Source organism: Sceloporus undulatus, chromosome 3 (assembly GCF_019175285.1).
Source record: "Sceloporus undulatus isolate JIND9_A2432 ecotype Alabama chromosome 3, SceUnd_v1.1, whole genome shotgun sequence".
In the NCBI taxonomy this organism is placed as follows: Eukaryota; Metazoa; Chordata; class Lepidosauria; order Squamata; family Phrynosomatidae; genus Sceloporus; species Sceloporus undulatus.
Genome location: NC_056524.1, coordinates 139,860,949 through 139,883,763, shown reverse-complemented (window position 1 = coordinate 139,883,763; position 22,815 = coordinate 139,860,949). Strand labels below are relative to the sequence as shown.

Genomic DNA, 22,815 nt, shown 5'->3' with positions numbered 1-22,815 from the left:
ATTCAATTGTTTAATAATAAAAATAAAAATAAAAGAGTTATATCTGCATTTCTTCACATGGGCAGGGGAAGCTGGTATTCCATATTCAGAGAGTATAACTGAATAATTGTCCACATAGGCCAAAATATAATTGTCCATGTGGGCCAAAAGGCCTGGGTTTCCCCTGGCTTTGTGTCTAGTTCAGACAGCGCAGGACAAAACCCCAGGGACAAGATTGATCCTGCCAGACCAAATGCAGATCCAGAGAATCCAGCCTTATTCAGCGGTAAACAGCTGAATAATTGTCCACATTGTCCCAGGGTAACTGTGCCAGGGTAATTGACTGCTGATTTGCCACAGAGTTTCCTGGAAACATTGCAGCAAACCCTGGCTGTTCACACACATCCCCGTGCTCCTTACTTTGGATTGCTCTGACTGAGAAGTCCCCCCATCAAAGGTGGCAAGGGCAGGGGGGGGGTTCTTCTCAGGTGGAGTAACATACAGCAAGGTAAGGAGTGTCCTGGGTTGGTGTGGGGACAAGTGTGTACATACCTGCCCCTCCCTATACTGATTCAGGGACCAACCCAAATTAGCACTGGGGCCAGGATAGGACTTGCACATTTACTCAGCCTCTAGGTAACAAATTAGCGTTGGCCCTCCTTATCCACGGATTTAAGCATCCGTGGCTTGAAAATATTTTTAAAATATATAAATCCCAATAAGTAAACCTCGATTTTACCATTTTATATAAGGGACATGATTTTACTAGGTACACTTGTCCCTCCATATTTTCTAGGGTTAGGGGCACAAGGCCCCCATGAATATGGAAAAATCACAAATATCAAAAACCCCATGTTTTTACCTGAGAGCACACCTCTCTAGGAATCTCTCGGTCCTCCAGGGCAACTCTGTGGTCAACGTCCAACAGACACTGACCATAGAACTGCGCTGGAGGCGCTACAAGTGCCTAGTAGAGTACTCTAAGAATCTCTAGGTCTTTCAGTGCAACTTTCATAGAGTTGCACTGGAGGATTTAGAGATTCCTAGAGAAAACATATTAATGAAATCTGTGAATAATCAATTCCGCAAATATCAAAGCTGCAAAGATGGAGGGATGGGTGTACTTGGAAGTGAACTCCACTGCTTTCACTGGGGCTTCCTCCTCAGTTAAGCTTACACAGGCCTTCAGCCTTAGGAGCAAAGAAGTGGGAGTGAGGACCCATGGTATTCCTCTAGGAGGAGAACCAGCCTGGCATAGTGGTTTGCAGCACATGCCTGTACTCACTCAAAACCATAAGGTTGCGAGTTCAATACTAAACAGAACTCAAGCCTGACTCAGGCTTGCATCTTTCTGAGGTCGCTAAAATGAGTACCCAGCTTGTTGGGGGCAATTAGCTTACACTTTGTAAACCCCTTAGACCAGTGGTTCCCAACCTTCCTAATACCGCGACCCTTTAATACAGTTCTTCATGTTGTGGTGACCCAAACCCATAAAATTATTTTCATTGCTACTTCATAACTGTAATTAAAAAGGTGTTTTCCAATGGTCTTAGGCGACCCCCATGAAAGGGTCATCCGACCCCCAAAGGGGTCCCGACACACAGGTTGGGAACCACTGCCTTAAGACACTGCTAGTTCAGTATGAAGTGGTATATAAATGAAGCTGTTTGTTTTGTTTTGTTTTGAGCACTGGATTGTGACTGGAGACCAGAGTTCGAATCCTGGCTTGGTCATGTAACCCACTGGGTGACCCTGGGCAAATCACGCTCTCTCAGCTTCAGTGGAAGACCATGGCAACCCCCCTCCCCCTCTGAAAAAGGAAAAAAACCAGGATAGGTTCCCCTTAGGGCAGTTGTCAATCGGAAATAACTTCAAGGCACACAACAACAATTGCCTCAAGGGAAGAGTAGCTGGAGGGTCTATATTATATATCTGTATATCTATCATATCAATATATCTATATCTATATCGATATATGCACACACACACACACACAAGAATTGCCTCAAGGGAAGAGTGTCTGGAGGGACTGGCAAACACATTGGAGGGTAAATAATATGGAAGAGAATACGGTCCAAAACACACTGCAGAGATAACCCGGTTTGAGCCCTATTTAACTCTTTGTCTGGCTCAAGGCTGCCATGGAATTCTGGGAGTTGGCCTTTGTCGTGGGGTCCAGAGCCGCGGAGCCCACAACAAACTCCAACTCCCAGAATTCCATAGCAGCCTTGAGCCAGACAAAGAGTTAAAGCAGGGCCAAACCGGGTTATTATTTTTCAGCCTCAACACTGGGGAATCAGTCACAGTTCATCGTGACACCTGAATAGGGGGAAGGCTAAAATGTCTGACAGAACTACACTTCCCAGAACCCCCTAGCACTGAGCCAGGGGCAGTTTGGAAGTGGGATTGTTTCCTGCAGTGTGTGTGTGTTGTATGACTACTGTACTGACTGAGCCCCCCAGGGACGGGCTTTCGAAGAGGTGGGGCCCTCCTCAGAGAGCAGGGGCCGAAAGGGGCGGGCCGGCCAAGGGCAGGACAGTCGCCCGCCGCCGATAACAAAAAGGGAGGGGGAGGGCAGGAAGACAACCGTTGGGAGTCCTTCTCCGCGCTCCTCCGTCCAGAGACCGTTATTCCCACCTCCCTCCCCCTCGCCTGCCTCAATTTCCTCGCGGGGGGGCAAGAGAGAGAACGCGCGTGCAGCTGGCGTCGCGCGCCTGGCCCCACCCCCCCCCCAACCAAGGGGCCTCTCTCGTCTCTGTTCTCTGAGGCTCATTCCTCACCAGGATCCCGCTTGAAGAGGTTGCTCTCCTTGGGCGGCAGCGGAGGGACGGCATGGCGGCTCCCGAGTCCAGGCGACGGAAGGGCAAGCGTGTGGTTTAATAAAGCTACCTCATGGCCCCCCTCTCTCAGTAGCCCTCGACCCCAGAAGGGGAGGAAAAACACACACACGAAACACTCCTCCCCTCGCCCAAATGAGGGGACTCTCTAGTCTGACGACGCCCTAGCCCCTGCTGGGTGTTGCCGTCGCCGCCCGCACGCCTTTTTTCCCCTTTTCCTTTCCACGCTGGTTGATGTTGATGATAATAAACGAACTCTCCCCTTTTTCCTCCCTGACCCAAAATGGCCCCTCAGGTCGTCACCGTTCCCCGTCCTCCTCCTGCCTTCGCGCCCGCCCAAGGCGGAGTCTCCCTTAAAAAGCCATTTTAAAAAGCCAGTCCACTATCTTTGCTGAGAATGGACCTCACACTGAGGGAACAAAGGGCCTGAAATATCCACTTGAAGGCCTGCACCCACATTGGAGAAATACCCGGATTGGCAAACCCGACAACAAAATTCCAACTCCCAGAATCCATAGCAAAGAGCCAGACAAAGAGTTAAAGTGGGACCAAACAGGGTTATGTCTTCAGGGGTTCGATGCAGCAAGACTACGTTTAACTGCCCGGGTTTATTGCTAGCGAATCATGGGAACTATAGTTATTGTGGCAACCAGGAGCACAACGAAAAGGCAAAATGCTCAGACAAATCTACATTGCCCATAATTCCCAGCATTGAGCCAGGGCAGTTAAGGTGGCCTCAAACTAATTTATTTCTGGCAATCTGTCAGGCCCAAAGGGAGCCCCAATTGCCCCAAAATAATAAGAATGAATAATATAAAAACAGGCTCCCTTTGGCCTTCTGGGGGCCAAACACACTGCAACAAGTAACACATGGTTTATATGTGTGTAAAACCACAGAAAACAACCACAAGTTGAACATGAGTTGACAGTGCATGCGGCAGCTAAGGGCCATGCGATTTTAGGCTGCATCAAAGAAGTATATGGTCTAGATCAGGGAAGTAATAGTGCAACTCTATTCTGCTTTGCAGGACCCAACCTTGAATATTGTGTCCAGTTCTGGGCACCACAATTCAAAAAGGAATTTGAAGAAAATAGAGCGTGTCCAGATGAGGCGACCAAAATGGTGAATTGTGTCTGAAAACCATGCCTATGAGGAAGAACTTAGGGAGCGGGGTGTTTTAGCCTGGAAAAGAAGGTTAAGAGGTGATATGATCGCCTGTTTAATATTGAAAGGATTCATATTGAGGAGGGAGCAAGCTGTTTTCTGCTCTCCAGAGAATATGACAAAGAGCAATAGATGCAAGCTCCAAGGAAAAGAGATTCCAGCTCACTTAGGAGAACTGCCGGCAATAATAGGCTGTCCTGACAGTGGAACACACGCCTTGCTCGGAGTGTATGGAGTCTCCATCTTTTAAGCAGAGCTGAATGGCCACTGTTAGGGATGCTTTGAGTGAGAGTTCCTGCATGGCAGAATGGGGTTGGACTGGATGGCCCTGGGTCTCTTCCAATTCCGGATTCTATGACACCGAGGAGCAGCAGCAGCTATTTTCCCACCCAATAGGCGTGGGTTATCTTTTATCCAGTCCGCAAGACACACTGCAGAAATAATCCAGTTTGAGACCGCCTTGACTGCCCTGGCTCAGTGCTAAGGAACCCTGGGGATTGTAGTTAATTGTGGCACCAGAGGTGTCTCTTATTAAAAAGGTTAAACGTCTCACAAAGTACAATTCCCAGAATTCACTAGCACAGAGCCAGGTCTGAAGCTGGGTTAATCCTGCAGTGAGGCTGCAGAAATAATCCAGTTTGACACCACTTTAACTGCCCTGGCTCCATGCTGTGGGACTCTGGGAACTGTAGTTTGCTGTGGCATCAGAGCTGAGCCATGTCTACATAACGTTTTGGCAAGTGAAAGGTTAATGGTGAGGAATACACTATGAATTCTGGGAAATGTAGTGCACTATAAGGTTGGCGGGAGATGAAGTTCCCCTCCCACTTCCGTCATGTTACAGAAGCACTTCCTTGTTCTGTCTTTCTGGTGGAAGGTTTCTCTGCTGTTTCCAGCCACAAACAATATGGCTTTATATAAGGTACCATTTACCCAGCTGTAACCTCTTGCTTAAAATATATGGATGCTCTGCTGCTTTTAAGCACAGGAAGCACCAGAAAGGCATCACTGGGGATGGAAAACTCTGCTCCCATAGTTAGTTTTTTAAGAAGATGCTGATCAGAGTAAAGAAACTGCATTTTTGCTGAATGAGAGACTACTATTGATCTCTAGAGCCCAGTTCTGTCCATGCTGCTTCATGATATGATGATAGCTATTGCTTAAGATAACTTCAGAAGAGGGCCAGACAAGTTTGGAGAGGAAGGTCAGGGTCTATCAGTCCTTATCAGCCATGCTATCTGAATGGACCCTCCATTTTTAAAGGCAGTCTACCTAATCTGTCAGGGATGCTTTGATTGAGATTTCCTGCATGGCAGAGGGTTGGACTGGATGGCCCTTGTGGTCTCTTCCAACTCTATGATTCTATGATTCATGCTGGCTCTGCAGGGTTTGGCTGCCTTACTGGAAGGTGCCAGGATTTGAACGTGAGACCTGCATGCAAACCCTGTAGCTGGCTGTTCATTATTGGCATTCCGACACATATAGCTTTCAATACTGGGATCACACCCCTGTTCCCAGTATTACAAGTCAAAAGATCCTGATGAAAATTTTGTTTTTAGTATACACTCCTCCCTCCATATTTGCAGATTTGATATTTGCAGGTTTGATTAATATGTTTTCTCCAGGAATATTTAGGTCCTTCAGTGCAACTCTATGGTCAACTTTAACTAAAGGTTGCACTGAAAGATTCCTAGAGAGAATACTCCACTAGGCGTTTGTAGCTCCTCCAGTGCAGTCCTATGGTCAGTGTCTGTTGGACATTGACCACAGAGTTGCCCTGGAGGACCTAAAGGTTCCTAGAGAGGTGTCCTCTCAGGTAAAAACATGGTGTTTTTTGTTATTTGTGGTTTTTCCATATTCACTGGGGTCTTGTGCCTCTAACCCTAGTGAATATGGAGGGAAAGGTGTATTAGTATACTATTATGGCATTTTGTTACTGTTGTCTTTTATCGTTTGTTTTTGATTATAGATGTCTGCTGTTCCATCCTTTAATAAAAAGGGAGTTGTAAATAATAAGAATAAGGAGTTTGTCACTCAGGGGCTGATTTGGGCATTAAAGAGAGATTAAAGTGCATTTAAAGCTTCCCACAAATGAAGCAGAAACAGCAAGTAATTGCATAAGTGATTATCACACACAATTGCACAAATAAAGTGGTATCGGAAATGCATTGTTGCTTAAATCCCAAAAGTAAAAAGATGCACATTAATGCTTCTTTGTGACCACTGTAATGGCGGGTTTTATGCAACGTCGTGTGAAATCATTTCACGTAATTACCCTTTTTTTTCTCCTGGGATATTCACAGGATAAACTCCTGATCTCCATCATGTGATAAACTTCAGAGTAAGAAGAAGAAGAACTGGCAATCCTATGTACCCTTCTTTCCATTGACACTTTATACCTGTACCTATGCACACTTGCATAAATTTAGTAGGACTGCTTTCCTGCATTGGTGAAGGCAGTAAGTGGTTCTGCATGTAAAGAAATCAAACGAATGACTTTAGATCTGAACATTGAGACCTGCCTGCAGAATGACTGTTCATTATTGGCATAGCAGCACATACAGCTCCCTTGATCCCAGTATTAAAGTCAAAAGATCTTGATGAGGATTTTGTTTTTAGTATATTTTAATATTTTTACTGTTGTCTTTTATCATTTGTTTTTGATTATATGTGTCTGATGTTCCTCCCTTTAGTGAAAAAGGTGTTATAAATTATTATTTTTATTATTATTATGATTGGCAATCCCGCACACCCTTCTCAGATTCCTGTTTGTATAATGAAGGTATTGTCCAGAGGGATAACTATAACTGAGACGAATCCCCTCTTTCTGGCCTGCCCTGCAGTTGGGCTCCTGTCACTCACCTGTCTCTCTCCCCTCAAAATAGCTCCCTGGATCTGGTACTTGGGCCTCAAAGTGATCTCTGTCGGGACAAGCGAATGTGTTGTTCAGTGGGTTCACTTTGCCAAGTGTGACCAAACTGTCAATTTGCAGACAAGGACTTAAAATGGATACAAATACGGCAGGCCAAAGGAATGCTAGCAGCTTTGAATAGATGCCTCACTAAAACAAAAGTCAGTTTAGAATTGTGTTGTTTTTTTTACATTCCAGATGAAACTTCTCCAAAGAATTTCCCCCCCAAGAAGTTTGCTTGCTAAATGCTACTGGTGTCATCAGCAGTGCCATCTTCCTTCACTTGAGAAGAGTGCTACTCATTTGGCAGAACTGAATATCTTTCAGCACAACTGTTTCTGGAATAGATTTACATCTAGTTCAGTATTTCATAACTGTTCAAGGAGGTATCACCAGGCCTCAGGAAGCCTATGGAATCATGAAGCCCTGAAAAAGTACTTAGAAACTGTAAGCCAAGAATATCAAAGTATTGGTCTGTTGTTAGATGATTGCACAATAAATGAACCCAGAAGAAGAGATCTTAGTAAAAGACATGCTGAATTGTCCCCACTGGCTGTGTTATTTAGAGATATACAAGAAGCAAACAAAGAAATGCAGGATTTGGAGGCACTGTGTGCAAGTAAGCTCCTCTCCCAGCTTTGCCTAATTTTTGTTGATTTTTACTGCTAACTTTCCTGGCTTTTCCTCTAGCTGAAGCAAGAGAACAGTCCAGTTATAGTTTGCATTTATAGAGACAGATACATCTTAGGGTTCATTAAAAAGGCACTGATCTGCTTGCTAAAAATTTTGATACATTCATTATCCAACATTTCTTTTCATAATTTAGTAGTGATGTTACTACAGGAAGTGCCTTTGTGCTTGGTGTATTTGTAGTTGACAAGAAGACACCAGAACACACATTAAGAGACTGTGCCTATATTGTGAGCACAATCCAACAGCTGAAGGACCATGCTATGTAACACGTGTAAACCAACATACCACTGTAAACCAGCAAAGGCAACAGGTCTGCACAAGCCAGAATACTCTAGGAACAGTCTGGAGTATTCTGGCCCCAACCTTCCCCCACTACTTTGGGCCCTCCACCAAACAGCTGACACCAAGTAGCTGTTTGCACATGTGTCCTTCTCTGCTATTTGCACCTCTGGTGCAAGTCACTTGCTCAGGTCCAAACAAAAGGCCCAGTGTCAATCACATGGCTGGGTGCTTTGTTTTGACCTCAAAGCAAGCAACTCACATCAACGGTAGTGGAACATGCTAGGAGCAACTGTCCAGCATTGCAACAAAGGACTCCAGAAAGACCAATGCTTTACAATGCTTTAAGGTGGGTATACAGTGGGTTCAATGCTGAAATGTTTGAACATTATCCAGTTCACACCAGAAGTGGGGAATGGGCACTGTGTTGTCCAGACTTCCTTGCCAAAGTATGGCGTGGGAGGATATTTTATTTGGCCCGTGCAGATGATCCTTAAGTCTCCTTTCCTGCTGCTGCCATATGCCCTAGTAGTAAATTTTTAAAAAGGTAGTCTGGGCACTTACACAGCGCAGTATGAGTGCATCTAGTAGCTAGAACAGTTAGCATTTCTTTACCCAGCAACCAATAATAAAGAATGTATTTTGTCTCCTTGTTACACTTCCCTCTATTGGGAGAAAAGAGACAATTGCTGGGATGTGTCCCTTTTGTGTACCTGTTGAACCAGACACCTTTTTAGTGATCCTCTGTAACAGCTACATCGCAGCAGAATTAAACACTAAGTTTTCTTATGGTCCTAAAAATTGCTGATTACATAACTCCCTTTCAAGGTTTTCTTTTCTTTTTTATGGCCTGTTACAGAGGTGCAAATTTCAAATGTAAATTCTAGCCATGCTTTGGTGGGGGGGAAAGTGATGTGTGTGTTTGTAGGACAGGTCTGAAAAAAGTGAAAGGAAAATGTGATATATTAGTGAAGATGCACTTTATTTGTTTCAAGGTTCTTGAGACTGTTTAATGTGTATTTCTGCAATGTGATCTTAGAGCTCCACAGTTCAGAAGAGAAAGCACTCCTTGAACTTGCTCTACAGGAAAATGAAATTATTGACCAGAAGATCAGTGATCTGTATCAAAAGGTGAGCAGTAGACCCAAGTTTGAGTCCTGTGACTTAGGCCCGTTACAAATGGGCCTTTGCAGCACCCCGCCACGTGCTAGGGGTTGGCCGAGGACCTAGCGTCCACACTGGCCTCACCCCTAGCACGTGACAGGGGCGTAAAAATGGCGGCGCCCTATATACATGGGCTTCCATTTTTAAATGTCGGACATATAGCGTCCACATGTCACGCCCCAGATATGATGCTGTGAGTGCGCAAGTAACGCCTCGTGGCGTCCCATCCGAGGCGCAAGAAGAAGCACCATTTGGGGGCTTCTTTTTGCTCTGTGAGGGAGCTGCGCGATTTGGCTGCTGCGGCTCCCTCATGGAGCAACCGCCAGCGGTGCGAGGCTGCCCGTTTTGGGTGGTCTGTAATGTGCCTTAAATACTCTTTTTTAATGCACCAAAGGATAGCCTCAGAGTAACTTCCAGCTAGTCAGATCATTGAATGTTTTGTGGGGATTCTAAAATTGTATGGGAATTATAAAATTGTGAAGCAGGTAGTGATAATAGTCAGAGCCTTATCCATGCCTATGTGTTGACTAATGTTATTTTAATATATTTGTGGTATTGTCCATCATCCTAGCACCTGTTAGATTACTATATTCTAAAATGGAAGGCCCCTCTCTAGCCTTATTTCTGATTTATGGAAACCCTATCATGGGATTTTTGTGGCAAGTTTTGTTCGGAAAGGGTTTGCCTTTGCACTTGTCTGAGACTCAGAGAGTGTGACTTGCCCATGGTCACCCAGTGGGTGACCATGGCTGAGGGGGGATTCAAACTCCAGTCTGCCAGTCCTAGTCCAGTTCCCAAGCAGCTACACCACACTAGCTCTTTCTGTACCCAACTGTCCATTTTCTAGTTTCTTTCTCTGTCAGAGCAGTCTTCCATTTTGAAAAAAGGCAGAGTTAGCAGTATTTTGTTTTAGCTGTACCCTTTTATCAAGGCAGCCTAGAAGCAACACAGAGTATGGAGTGAGGAGTAACTGCTCCTCTTTTAGTACAGATGGGAAGTAAATGGTACTGAGCATTTATATGCCTCTGTGATTTCATCAGTGGGGGTACTCCTTTCCACTAATGTGGGTCACAACTGTTTCACATTGTCATTGTGTTTGTAGTTGTTGTAGCCAGTTGATCGTCTGGTAGGCAGTCTTGGAGTGATGAACCTCTATGTACTTAGCCAAGAAGACCATGGATAGTAAACATGCATTCTGCCACCAGGGCTATAATGAAAGCTAGATAGATTCTATAAGAACTATTGAGATAGAGTCTATGAGAACTATTGAGAGCTCATACAAATGACCCAACTCTCTTATATCTTTCTAGCTCCATCCAGGGAAACTGTTTTGGGTCTAAACTGCTACTTATAATCAATAAATGAATGGATGAGGGTGAACAAACTGAAACTTAACCCTCTATGTCATTTGAAAGGCAGATCAGAGAATAGGGATTTAGTCATCTCTTTGAAGATACAACTTTGCAACTTAGTTGTATTTCTGAATTCAACCCTGAACCTAGAAGCTCAGGTTTCTGTCATGACAAGGAGTGCTTTGCACAATTAAAGCTTATGCATCAGCTTTGCCTGTTCCTAGAGAAATCAGATGTGGCTACAATGACACACTGTAGTTACATTTCATTTTGGATTACTGAAATGTGTTTTAAGTCTTTACAATCTGCTTATTTACTCTAGCACTTGAATAAGGAATGACGTTTTTGATGTTGTATCTCTAGTGTTGAAATTGTAGTCTGGAATTGATTGAGATGTTTTAGATTTGTTATTCCTTTGTCAGAATTTTTAGAGATGTTGGCCATTTCATACTGGAGGCTTCTGTAGTATCTCTTCATTGTATTTTGCGCTTCATAATTCACCTCTGTTCACCTTTAAGCTTTCCCCCACTTCTGGAAGTCCAAAAGCGATGGAAATCAAACATGGAAATCTGGACTTCTAGAAGTTCAGATTTCCATCTTTGATTTCTGTCTTGTTCAGTTTCAGTTGTCCATAGCTTGTGTCTTGTGCAAAAGAACTTTAGTCTTTCAGGTAGTTGTATTATTCCATGGTTGAGGTTTATTTTTCTTTTACCATTTTTTAGACAGAGGAGTCAATTTCCTTCAAATGTGAGGTTTTAGCTGGTGAGAATCAGCAGGCATAGCCTTTTCCATGATAAGGAGAAAGTGAAGGATTGTGGAACATAAATGCAGGGATGCTAAAATCTCAACATTTAATTGACCAATAACAGGCAAAGACATACTGTTAAGTTACAGTTTTTTAAAGTTTCTACACAGAAGAGCTGCTGCTGCCTTGTTATGAAAATTGATGCAACCTGACTTATGAGTTATACTGTAGTAGGAATATAGAACAGAAAACCATGTTTCTATGTTATGACACATGGGTTATAGTGGGTTATAGACTGGGGTATCTAAGATATTTTTGTGAACTGTTCTCCTGAATGATCAGTACAGAACAAATTAATGTTTGTTTTCTACCCATGAGACTGTGACTTTGTAAGTGTCTGCTACTTTGTTGTAGAGTTACATGTGGACAGCCAAAGCCCCAGGAAATCAGCTGTAGATTTAGTTTTAAAAAGAGCTTCTTCAGCATTATGTCATGGCTGCTGATTTATTCTTATTTTTCAGCTTTTCCAGATCTTGATACCCAGAGATAAATATGATGAATGTGATGTCTTATTAGAAGTGACATCTGGCAGGACAACTGGAGGTCAGCAAGATTCATTCAGAATATTTATACCCCGCTTTTTTCTCAGAGTGGCTTACAAATTGGTAGGCAGTTTTCTGTCCTCAGGCTTACAATTTAAAAAAGACATGAAACAAAAGGGAATGGCAGTGGGAAAGGGAATCAAGTCCAGCAGATACTGCCAGTTCTTCTCTCCCTCTGAGGCCAGGGTGGTGGCAGATGGAATGGAGGGAGGGTCCTCCATCTTCACAAATCATCTTCCTGGTTTGATAAACTTTGACACCTTTTATTCTATTTTTGTCAATTTTTTGTTCTAAAAAATCCCTAAGATACGTTGTAATATATTAATACTGATTATAATTGTGGAAGTATACTAAGGAGTAATGCTGATATTAAATTTCAGTAACATTCTTCTATTTCAGGTGACATTTGCCAACAATTTACCCAAGAAGTGTTTGACATGTACCAGAACTATGCCGATTACAAATGCTGGACCTTTGAAATTGTGAAATATACTCCATCTGACTATGGTAGGGGAATATTGTATTGTACAAGGTGCATAGATGATTTCAATAGGATTGCCTCTACCTCTTTATCCAGCAGCTTGTAAAGGGGCGGGATATAAATAAATTTTATTGTTGTTGTTGTTGTTGTTTACCTTAAAAGGTGGGTTACACCACGCAGCTGCTCATATTTCTGGAGAGCATGTCTACAGACATTTGAAATATGAGGGAGGGATTCACAGAGTACAGCGAATCCCTGAGACTGGTTTATCTTCAAGAATGCAGCGAATCCACACTGGCACCATGTCAGTTATAGTTCTTCCTCAGCTTGAAGAGGTAAATATAATCATTCATAATTAAATGTTTTAATTTGAGCTTGTTTCCCTTTATTTTTAATGCCTAAACGTTTGTTTCTGAATAAAATATTTGTTGCCTAGTACATAATCTCTGTCTTTGTAAGATGTCACAAACACTTCCTATCATTTGGAAGGATGTAGCTCTTAGTTTTGTATGTGCCTAGTCTTGTTTAATCTTTAAAAAATGATTCTCTATATAATGTCATTTAATATAGTGACAAAACTATTCCCTCTCTATTTTTCTCAAGATAAATATTAAAGTAGACCCAAGAGACTTGCGTGTAGATACATTTCGTGCCAAAGGGGCAGGTGGACAGCATGTTAATAAAACAGATAGTGCTGTACGAATTGTACATATTCCCACAGGTATGTTCTTACACTTCTTTTTATCATTATTCCTCCCTCTACATGAACAATTTAAATACCCAGCTGGCCTTAGGCTCCTCTGGTGACCCTTAATATAATTTTAGCACCATACAAAGTCCTTTTCATTTTCCCAGCCTTTAAGGTTCTCTGAAAATTGTGAAGTCGAAAACTTTCATAGCCGGCATCCATAGTTTTTTGTGGGTTTTTTGGGCTATGTGGCCATGTTCTAGAAGATTTTCTTCCTGACGTTTCACCAGCATCTGTGGCTGGCATCTTCAGAGAATGTTTGCCTGGAAAAAGGTGAGTAAAAGGTGAGCATTCCCAGGCTCACACAGTATATATATACCCACCTTTTTCCAAGCAAGCATTCTCTGAAGATGCCAGCCACAGATGCTGGTGAAACGTCAGGAAGAAAACCTTCTAGAACATGGCCACATAGCCCAAAAAACCCACAAAGAACAATCTCTGAAAATTGATTTTGTGCTGCTTTGTCTTTCTCTAAATTTTTGCTGATTGTGGTTAAAGTGTTCTTTCATATTTTCTTTTGTTTTACTTTTAACTTTTTCTGAACTGCCCTGGGAACCTGTTGAACGGCCAAATATAAAGCCCTTAAATATCTAAAAATATAACCTTAAGGTTAACATTTATTTGACTGTGCCATTTGGTGTGAGTGGATAGGAAAGAATTATTAGTACAGTAATATATTTATGTGGTGTCTTTCAGTTCTCTTTTTACGGAAGAAAAAAAATCACAATAAACTTTCAGTTAACACATTGTCTGTGATTAGAAATACTTATGGATTGGACTTCATTTTTTTAAACACATTTTGTACCCTAAAGTATATTTTTGGGTAAAACTATATTCTAAAGTATTAGACCAAACAGGAAGGGAGGAGGGGTAGCATTGTATGTCAGGTATGTGTAAACCTATGGGGAGATCCATAAATAGCATGGATGATGGAATAGAAAGCATGCTTTTCAAATTTGCAGATGACATGAAACTGGAGGGTGGGTGTAGGTATCCAAGATCAGGATTCAAAATGACCTTAACAGATTAGAGATGAGCCTAAACTAATACAATGAATTTCAGCAGGGATAAATGAAAGCTATTACATTTGGGCAGGCAAAATGAAGCACACAAATATAGTGCGGATGATCACTGGCTTGATAGCAGTGCATGCGACAAGGATCTAGGGGCCTTAGTAAGCCATGAGCTAAACAGTGTGATGCAGTGCGCAAAAAAGCCAATGGCTGCTTTAGCAAGAACACAGCATCTAGACTGAGGGAAGTCATAGTACCACTCTGTTCTGTTCTGATGAGACTTCAGCTGGAATACTCTGTCCAGTTCTCCTCACTGAAATTTAAGAGACATTCTCTCAGTTCTTAAAAGATGGGGGGGGGGAGGTTTATGAAGTAGTCAGAAACCTAAACTTCACAGTGTCACTGTACATATTTGTTCTTTAGAGCATAGGATTTTCTCTTTTACCAGATCAGGAGAAATTATTCTGGCCAGGTCACCATTAGTAATTTGCAGATTTACTCAAGAGATGGCTAATGGATACTTTCTCACATTCTGAAGGGATAACTGTTGAGTGCCAGCAGGAACGATCACAGCAAGTGAACAGGGAAAGAGCTATGCAGACACTGAAAGAAAAATTATATCAACAGGCCATTGAGAGAGAACTGAGCCAGAAGCAGAGTGCAAGAAAGATGCAGGTGAGATAATGTGCCTCTTTTCTCAGTTTCCATATTCACAAAGACAAATATTACTTGTTTAGAAGATGAAGATAAGGCTGTGTGTTAACTGACTGAGTATATGCTTTACCATGATTGAGTCCTTGGGTTCAGTCCCCAAAGCTACTGCTTAAAGGATTGAAGTAGAAGATCTTGAAAAGGTTTCTTTGTGGGAACTCAGTAGTCTTGCAGGGAGCCAGAGTTGATGGCAGCAGGCTATCTTATTAATTTGACTCATTACAGATCAGTTCTCTCATCTGCTCTAACTGGAAATATTTTTCACTTATAATGACAGTTAGTGTGAGAAGTTCTTTCTTTGGACATCATACAGTCCATTCCATAGACAGAACTTTTGACTGTTGTGTTTGCAATACAAGCTGTGCAGTTCAACATTATGCACTAGCCCTTGTATTATTAATGCAGATGAAAATGGGAAACACTTCCTCTCCGGAAACATATTCAGGAGTAGCTGTGATACCAATAAAGGTATCACACGTTTGTGATTTTTTTTTATTTGTTTATTTGTCCTCTCTCTAATCATTCTAACCAGTTATTTCCCATGTATATGCATGGATTAAAGGGCAGCCCTTTAATCCATGCATATACGTATGGATCAGGGCATTTAGTAGCTTTTTCACACTTGTGCCATGGGAATAATCACAACACATCTCATATTAACACTAAATACCATTGCGTGCACACATGCACACACACACACACTCACTCAAATAAATTTCAACAGATCGCTATAGTGGTGTCTTTTTAAAAAATGTATTTTTCGTGTGATACAAAATTATCAGATGTGGAAAACATGCAGTTTTCTCATTACTAAATAATAATGAACTGCTAGGACACATCAGACCAAAATAATGTTTTAAAAAACCTGTGAATCAAAACAAAATGTTCTTTTACAGTTAGGGACAAGATCTCAATCAGAGAGAATACGCACATACAACTTCAATCAAGACAGAGTCACTGATCACAGAATCTCTTATGAAGTCCGTGACATCAAGGTATTTATTCTAAATCAACTATTCTGTTAAATAAAGATCAGTATGTCGAGTTGTGCTAAATAGTCAGATCAGTTATCCATCTAGTCCAGTATTATTATTTGGAAATGCCAAAGACAGAGAGGAGGGCCCTCTTCATGAAAATCATGTGCATTATCCTGAAGATGTAGCCCTTCCCTTTGATGGTGACAACAGATTGATAATTTATATCATAAACTGTGCTAGAATGCAAACTAACAAGTCGTCCCTGAGCATTATGCTCTTTACCGGTGAAACCTCAGTTTATTTTGAACCTCTAAGTTCACAAGTTCCTTCATTCTTTCCTATCTTTTGTAGGAACTTTTAAGCGGCAAGGGGCTCCTGGATGAACTAATCAACAAATTGTTGGAAGCTGCAGAGAAGGAATCTCTGACTGAATATTTAGAAAACAATTTTAAGTCTTCGCAAGGAGACACTTGACTGGATTATGAAACAAAAAGATCTGTTCTTAATTTATTTATAAAATTAAATGGAAATGCTTGTTTCATCATTGAATACACTATCGTTTAATATGGTTTTTCTTTTTCACTGTTTAAGACTAGCCAGCTGTGATGCAAACAGAAATATATACAAAGGCGTTCAGATAGAACTTCATGGTTCAGTCTTGTTTTGGTTCAGTCTCCATGGCTGACCAAACACAGAGGGCAAAATAGAAGCAATAGTCAGCCCCTGGGGAAATTTACTTGGCTCTTAATGCAGTAGAACACAATTACTAGGGGATAGTTAGTTTTAGCTTGTGTGTTACAAAACAGTTTTAAAAAGGAGGAAAATATATACAATTGTGCATCATGGAAGAGGTGCCTGTTGGTCATAGAATTTCTTTCACAAATCAAATATTGATGTTCAAAACTCATTTCCAAAACAATTTCCATGTATATTTTTGTCCTATGCTGCAATTGGCCAGGAAGCAGGTGGTTAGAATACAAGAACTGTCAGGTAGTTACTTCTTTCCAGGATAGGTTATCTAAACAAGATGAAGGCAGAAGCAAGAGGGTGGTCATCAGCCAGTCCAGAAATCGTTACAACATGTCAAAGAAGTCAGCAAGGAGTAAACAGTCAATCATAGCCAGTCCAAGGTCAAGAAAACATGAATACCAAAGAGTATTGCCAGTCATTTAGGTAAGACAGTTGCAAACAACAAATACACCAGGGAGCTGCCAGGAAGTTTATAGGCAGCTATCTCAATGACTTGTTTCCACAGTTCAAATGCAGACTAGATTGTCAGGAGATCTTTCTCCAAAATGTAGTTCTGCTCAGTTGATGTCAGTTTTCTTGAGTAGTAGGCACAGGGAAAAAGGTGAGCCTCTGGCATCATAGAAAAGAATTGCCCCAATGGCCACATTAGAGGCATCCATGTCTACAATAAAGAAGGTACGGGGATCTGGATGTTTTAAAAGTGGTTCTGATTGTAAACAGTTCCTTTAATTTCTGAAAAGATTTTAGATAATTTTAAATAATAATTTTCTGCTTTTAGGTCTTTTCTGGTGTGGTTATATTGTTTAATGATCAAAATACAAAACACTCCCTTCATCAATAATATATAATTAAAATCCTAATCTACAGTAAATTATGTATCTGTGTCTTAAGTGAGACATCGTACCAGATTTGGATTTGCATATTAAAATACTAAAATGTTCACAACTGGTCAAACAACTGAGTCAAAACTAAAACCAGGTGTAAGTGCCTTAAACAAGGTAGCAGTATAACACAAGTTTTAAGTCAATATATGTGAACTTCAGACATACTCACAGTTTCACTACAGCTTCTAGGTATATATGATTCTATGATTTGTAACCCAGTTGGTTAATTTTCTTAAGCCCTTCTTGGTTGTTAATTGTTTTATAAACAGTAATGAGAAAGGGAAAAGCAGAAGGCAGCTCCACCCTATTGCTCAGCTTTTGATGTCCCCAGTGAAGACATCGAAGTTTATCAGCCAGGTCTTTCCTTCCTGACCTTTCCAGAGCATCTTGAAGTACTTTTGTCTTGTTGATCTTACTCCTTGATTTTTCATACCTATATGTGGGGGAGAGAGAGAAACTTAAAATAGTTGCAGAATATAACCATTTGCAGAGGGCTTTCAAGAATTTCAGGTCAACAGTAATTGCTGTGGTATCTCATAAGCATTTTATCTGAACTGCAAAAACTAAACGTACTTTTGTGGATATCAGACTGCTTTGTCCATTCCTAGTATAACACCTAGGAGATTATCGCACAGGCTTTACCCCATACATTTAACTTTAAAAACTAAATCTTACCACATTCACCCATCTGCAACCCATATGTAACCTGTGGCTTTTCTAGCATGGGAAAATCCTGTACCACGGGATAAACCCGAATGCGGTTAGACCCGTCTTTAAAGTTAAACACACGTTTATCCTATCGGGAAAATAATGAGATAAAAGCTTGTGCAAAAATCTCCCTAGTCAGAATAACTGGTTTGTATATTTATTGGACTCCGGTTACCACCCCCTATGTGGAGCAATCCTTGAAGAACAGGACAAAACACCAGTTGATGCAGAAATCTGCTAAAATCTTGACTAGGGCCAAGTGTTGGGATCATGTGACCCTTTTATCAGCTGCACAACTGTTGGTTATTTTCGGTTCAACACCATTTGGAGACCTGCAGTCTCCCTTTCCTAGAATTAAAGTCTGAAACAGTTTGGGACAGATTGTGAAAACGGTCTTCTCCTATGAGACTCTGACTGCCTTTTATGATAACCTGCCATTGCCCTCTTTGGATTTGCCAGTGCCTTCTGAGATAGAGTTTATAGTAAAGCTGTGAACTCTTTCAAAAAATAAAAAGCCACGGAGACTAATATACACCTAGAATTGACATAAAAGGGTCTTCATACTCCACAAGGATCTACTCACCAGTACACCAGCATTTTCTGGGCTTGACCTTTCTTCTCAGTGGTAGCTGTGCAAAACTGGCTTATCTCTGCACGACTGAATCCCAGCTCATAGGCGACCATGGTCCATTCAAAGCCCAATTGTTTGCCCAGTTCTTGCATTGATTTGAGGTTAATGACAGCATCCTAGTGAATGATGCACATTTTAAATGGGCTACTTTATGGAGGCAAAACAGCACCCAAAATATACTAACGCTGTCTTTTCCCTAGGAGAAGTCAATTAACTTTCAGCTTGCACCCTTTCCATGTTACAAGGAAGGTTACTCCTGATGCTTTCACAAGATAGAGAGTGGGATTAGATAAAGAACTGGGCAGTCTCCTTTACCAACTGCTAAATTTTTCCTAAAAGAAGATTTATGTCATATTTTGAAAAGCTGTTAATTTTTCTTACTAGCTTAATAACATTATCAGGAAAGGAAGTGAACCAGAGCTTGGAGAAGTTACTTTTTAAAGCTCTGATGTGAATAGAGGTGGTAGCAGAAGGTGTGTGAGATGGGAGGACTACAGTCCGTACCTCTTTACCATCTCTAATGCTAACAACCAGTTACCTCTTCAGGGTACTTTCCACTAGTGATACTGAATGCCCCACTTTACATAGCTGCTGAAAGGATAAGTAAGAATGCATGTGAAACACCTTAAACACACATAACTGTTAGGTTTTACGACCAAAATACCACTACCTGACACTGAAAACACTGACTTACAGTCATCCAGAATGTTAAAGCTCATGTTCTAAATGAATTAGATGTGTTACTATGTTACTGTATTTAAAATAGGCAGTTTGAAGACAAGTAGAATGAGTGACTTACTTCTTGGGCTTTGTTTGGCATTCTGTTTCAGCACCACCAACACCTTTGCTTTTTTGTAGGAAAGCTGTCAGTATGGTAGTATAGGATATTTCCCCACTAGAAATAACAGCAGTATATTTTTCAAGACATATTCCACAGTATTTTGAATATTTACTTGCTAGTAGTTTTGTTTTCAAGATCTGAAGAAATCAATCCAGACCATCAAATATGGTTTATTCTTTTGATAATCCATTTACTTTTTATCAGACAAGGTGGTCTGTTTCATTCTTCTGTGACTGGCCGAAAAATGAAACAGATTATTTACTTTTTACAAATGTAAATAAATAGGAGGGACTGGATAGTTTGTGGATAGGCTGGAAGTACTGACGTTTACATTGCTACCTAGCCTTGGGAGCGGAAATCAAATTATGTTTATTCCCATTGATTTTAGTGCCATTTATCTCCAGATCTGTGTATGAAAGATCACAGCTGGTGGTAGTTTTGCACAAACCTCTCCCAGCATAACAAACTTCACATAGTTGTTGTGAGCACCAGAAACTATAAAGGCTTAAATTCTGTCTTTTTATATCTTGCTATATTGAAGGGAATATCTACATTTAAAAAGAATATAGTAATAAAATAATAATTGAATAAGCTAAAAGAGAATCTTAAAATATAAGCAGCAGCTGCAAAAAAGGGGGGTGGGAAGCAAACTAAAACCCCACGTTTCAAGAAGAGATTCAAATTTGAATATTCTCTCAACTGACATACAATCTCAATCTGGTTTCATAATTTGCAAGTTAACCAAACTTCTTCTCTGGTTTACCTTTTTTCTGCTTATAGTCAGTAGTTGCTTTCCTTACTGCAATTCAATATTTTTGAGGTTCCATGAGCAACAACTAATAAAAACTGACTTAGGTTAAGACAGCTCTTCAAATAGATTCAAATGTTGCTAGGCAGTAACTACAACAAAACCCCTGTTAAAATAGTTAATTTTCACCATTATTAACTCAGAGCTATTACTCATGACTAAGTACATTTGAAGTCATTCTTCTCATTCAGTAATAATAAACTCAGGAGAATTTAACTTGTTCAGCTCCAAGGGCTAATGTAAGCTTTTTGACTGAAGGTTGTAAGTAATTTGCCTTTTGTACAGAGCCAGTATAGAGGTAGCATCTTTGTCAGCTATAACAATCATTTTATAAGCCCACATATTTCAAATTCATAATGGAAGTGAATCTTGAATTAAAAATTAGGGATACGTATTATCATTCTAAATATTTCTATAAATGGTGTTGCCCTTCATTTTCCAATTTGCTCTGCAGGCATGAAGGCTAGAAATAAAAAAAAAATGTATGCACAGAATTTGGACATGTTTTTCTTCTCAATGGTTTGGTTTAGATTTAGGGATTTTAAAAAATGTTAATCAAATACATGTGTTTAATTGAGAGGATGAAATAGAAAGATGACTGTGCATTTAAAATGTAACTACATATGGAGGGAGCATCTAAGCTTGTGTGGTCTAGCAACTCATGTTTAGGTTGCCCAACACCTAAAATTGCTATAGACCTGCTATGTTACAATTAGGCATGAGCTGCTTTATGCAATTTAAATATCATAATGAAGTATTCCAACCAGGAAAGCACTAAAATATAACAACTAAAAGCATGAAAAGACTAGTTTAGGACTTAAGAAGCAGGGAGAACACTAAGGTCCAAAACACACTGCAGAAATAATCCAGTCTGACACTGCATTAACTGCCCTGGCTCACTGCTAGGGAATCCTGGGAACTATATTGTAGAAAGAGCCCTGGTGGCGCAGTGGTTAAATGCCTGTTTCCAGTCACTTCTAGCTTGGATTTTTTGCTAAACACCTTTACAAGGTAGTCTAGAATAGTCAGGATCACTTCTTAATGGTTTCTTGGGAGAGGATAGCTTCCTGAGTCATCAAGATACTTTCCATATCTAACTGTGCTGTCCCTTCAGAAAGGTTTAGTGGGGATTAGGGCATAAATCCAAGGCCCCTCGTCAAATGTCCACACATATTCCACACACTGTGGACCAACTTTACAACACTCTATAAATAAATAAATGTTAATAAATAAAACATAAAATGGCAATTGCATCTTCCAGTTAAATATTACTGCCAAATTAGTTTGTATATCCATTAATTGGGGGAGTACCTATATGAAGCAAATCTAGACAATTCCACACCACTAGTATGACAACTGCCTTTATTTATTGTCAAGATATTGCTGTTTTCACCTAAATAAGAATACTATTGTTGGGGGAAAACAAGCACTCTAATAAAAGCAAAAGTTCTTAGATCTTTACAAATACCAATCATGGGCTTTGGTTTTCAGCCTCCAGACATACCTAAATTTCTATTTTCTTCCACTATGTCATGAACTAGACTGCCTATTGTTTTGAATTAGTCTGAGCATCCTGAATATAAATTCTTAATTCTTAAACACATGCTTTTAATTGTAAAAAATACAATACTAAGAAGCATGCTGTTTCAAAGCAGAAATTATGTAGAGGCGATGTCTTGTGTCTTTTCCCTAAATTCTGTGTTGGATGCTGAACTGTATCCATCAAAGTTTGTATCAAATTGCATTTTATGAAGTAGCGAGTCTACAAAATGTATGAAATGAACTTCTTTTTCCTTATTAGTCTGAAAGGTGCTACAAGATATATATATATATATACACACACACACACACACACACACACACACACACACAGTATATAAAATCTTGAATTTCAGGCTGCCTAGGTAAGACTGAATACGAAAGGACTACTTTAGACCTCAGCCAAAAATGCAGCTCTGTTGGCATTGCAAAAATGATGAATTAATTTCTGACAATTCAGTTCATATCCTAAGAACTAGTGACAAATACTGATGTCACGCTATAGTTGCATGTAGCATTTTCATATTTAAAAATATTACTACGGATAGGTGAATAACACATTCAAACTGTCACACCCATATTTGCTGCCTTGTTGGGGGAAATCTTTATGCAACAATTACAGCTGGCAGACTTTAGGTGAAATAATTTTGGTGTCATCTTTATTTACAATACGGCAATTACAAGCTAATTCAAAAATATTTTACATGTCTAAAGTATAAAATTAAGATGAAAAGCAAATTGGAATAAACCCCCTGCCAAAGCATCCCCGACAGATGGCCATCCAGCCTCTGTTTAAAGACCAACCAGAATCTTTAAACTCCTGTTAGAACTCATGGAAATGAACCTCAGATAAGCTGAAACATTGCTTAAGATGCCCAATGGATAGGGACATTTATTTCCTGACAAGATCAAACTCATTGGTCCTGCTTCTTTGCTCTTATTCTTGAAGTGAGTAAAAGAATAATGAAAATGATTAGAGGCAAAGTCAAGGGATAGC

The 22,815-nt window shown here is 40.4% G+C and overlaps 2 protein-coding genes across 4 annotated transcripts in view; one reads left to right on the top strand and one right to left on the bottom strand.

Annotated features, from left to right (window-relative positions):
* The first annotated feature begins 4,724 nt into the window (after positions 1 to 4,724).
* On the top strand, positions 4,725 to 16,150 carry MTRF1 (mitochondrial translation release factor 1). The gene is made up of 10 exons (XM_042456477.1): positions 4,725 to 4,903; positions 7,091 to 7,511; positions 8,904 to 8,995; positions 11,647 to 11,728; positions 12,127 to 12,234; positions 12,371 to 12,543; positions 12,812 to 12,929; positions 14,508 to 14,644; positions 15,577 to 15,675; positions 16,009 to 16,150. Exons 1-10 carry the CDS (start codon positions 4,817 to 4,819, stop codon positions 16,129 to 16,131), a joined length of 1,440 nt encoding a protein of 479 aa, XP_042312411.1. The 5' UTR covers positions 4,725 to 4,816; the 3' UTR covers positions 16,132 to 16,150.
* WBP4 (WW domain binding protein 4) overlaps positions 16,140 to 22,815 on the bottom strand; it is a 24,533-nt gene continuing 17,857 nt past the window's right edge. For 2 of the 3 annotated variants that reach the window (XM_042456478.1, XM_042456480.1), the window contains 3 exons: positions 19,430 to 19,704; positions 18,583 to 18,746; positions 16,140 to 17,724 (listed from right to left, as the gene is read on the bottom strand). The gene's annotated coding sequence lies outside the window, so the exon portion shown is untranslated. The remainder of the gene's footprint in view (positions 17,725 to 18,582; positions 18,747 to 19,429; positions 19,705 to 22,815) is intronic. The other variant, XM_042456479.1, reaches the window with a different exon arrangement.

Coding starts and splice junctions, on each gene's coding strand:
- MTRF1 (XM_042456477.1), top strand. CDS start 4,817: ATGTTACAGAAGCACTTCCTTGTTCTGTCTTTCTGGTGGAAGGTTTCT. Junction 7,512..8,903: donor TTTGGAGGCACTGTGTGCAA/GTAAGCTCCTCT, acceptor ATGTGATCTTAG/AGCTCCACAGTTCAGAAGAG. Junction 8,996..11,646: donor TCAGTGATCTGTATCAAAAG/GTGAGCAGTAGA, acceptor CTTATTTTTCAG/CTTTTCCAGATCTTGATACC.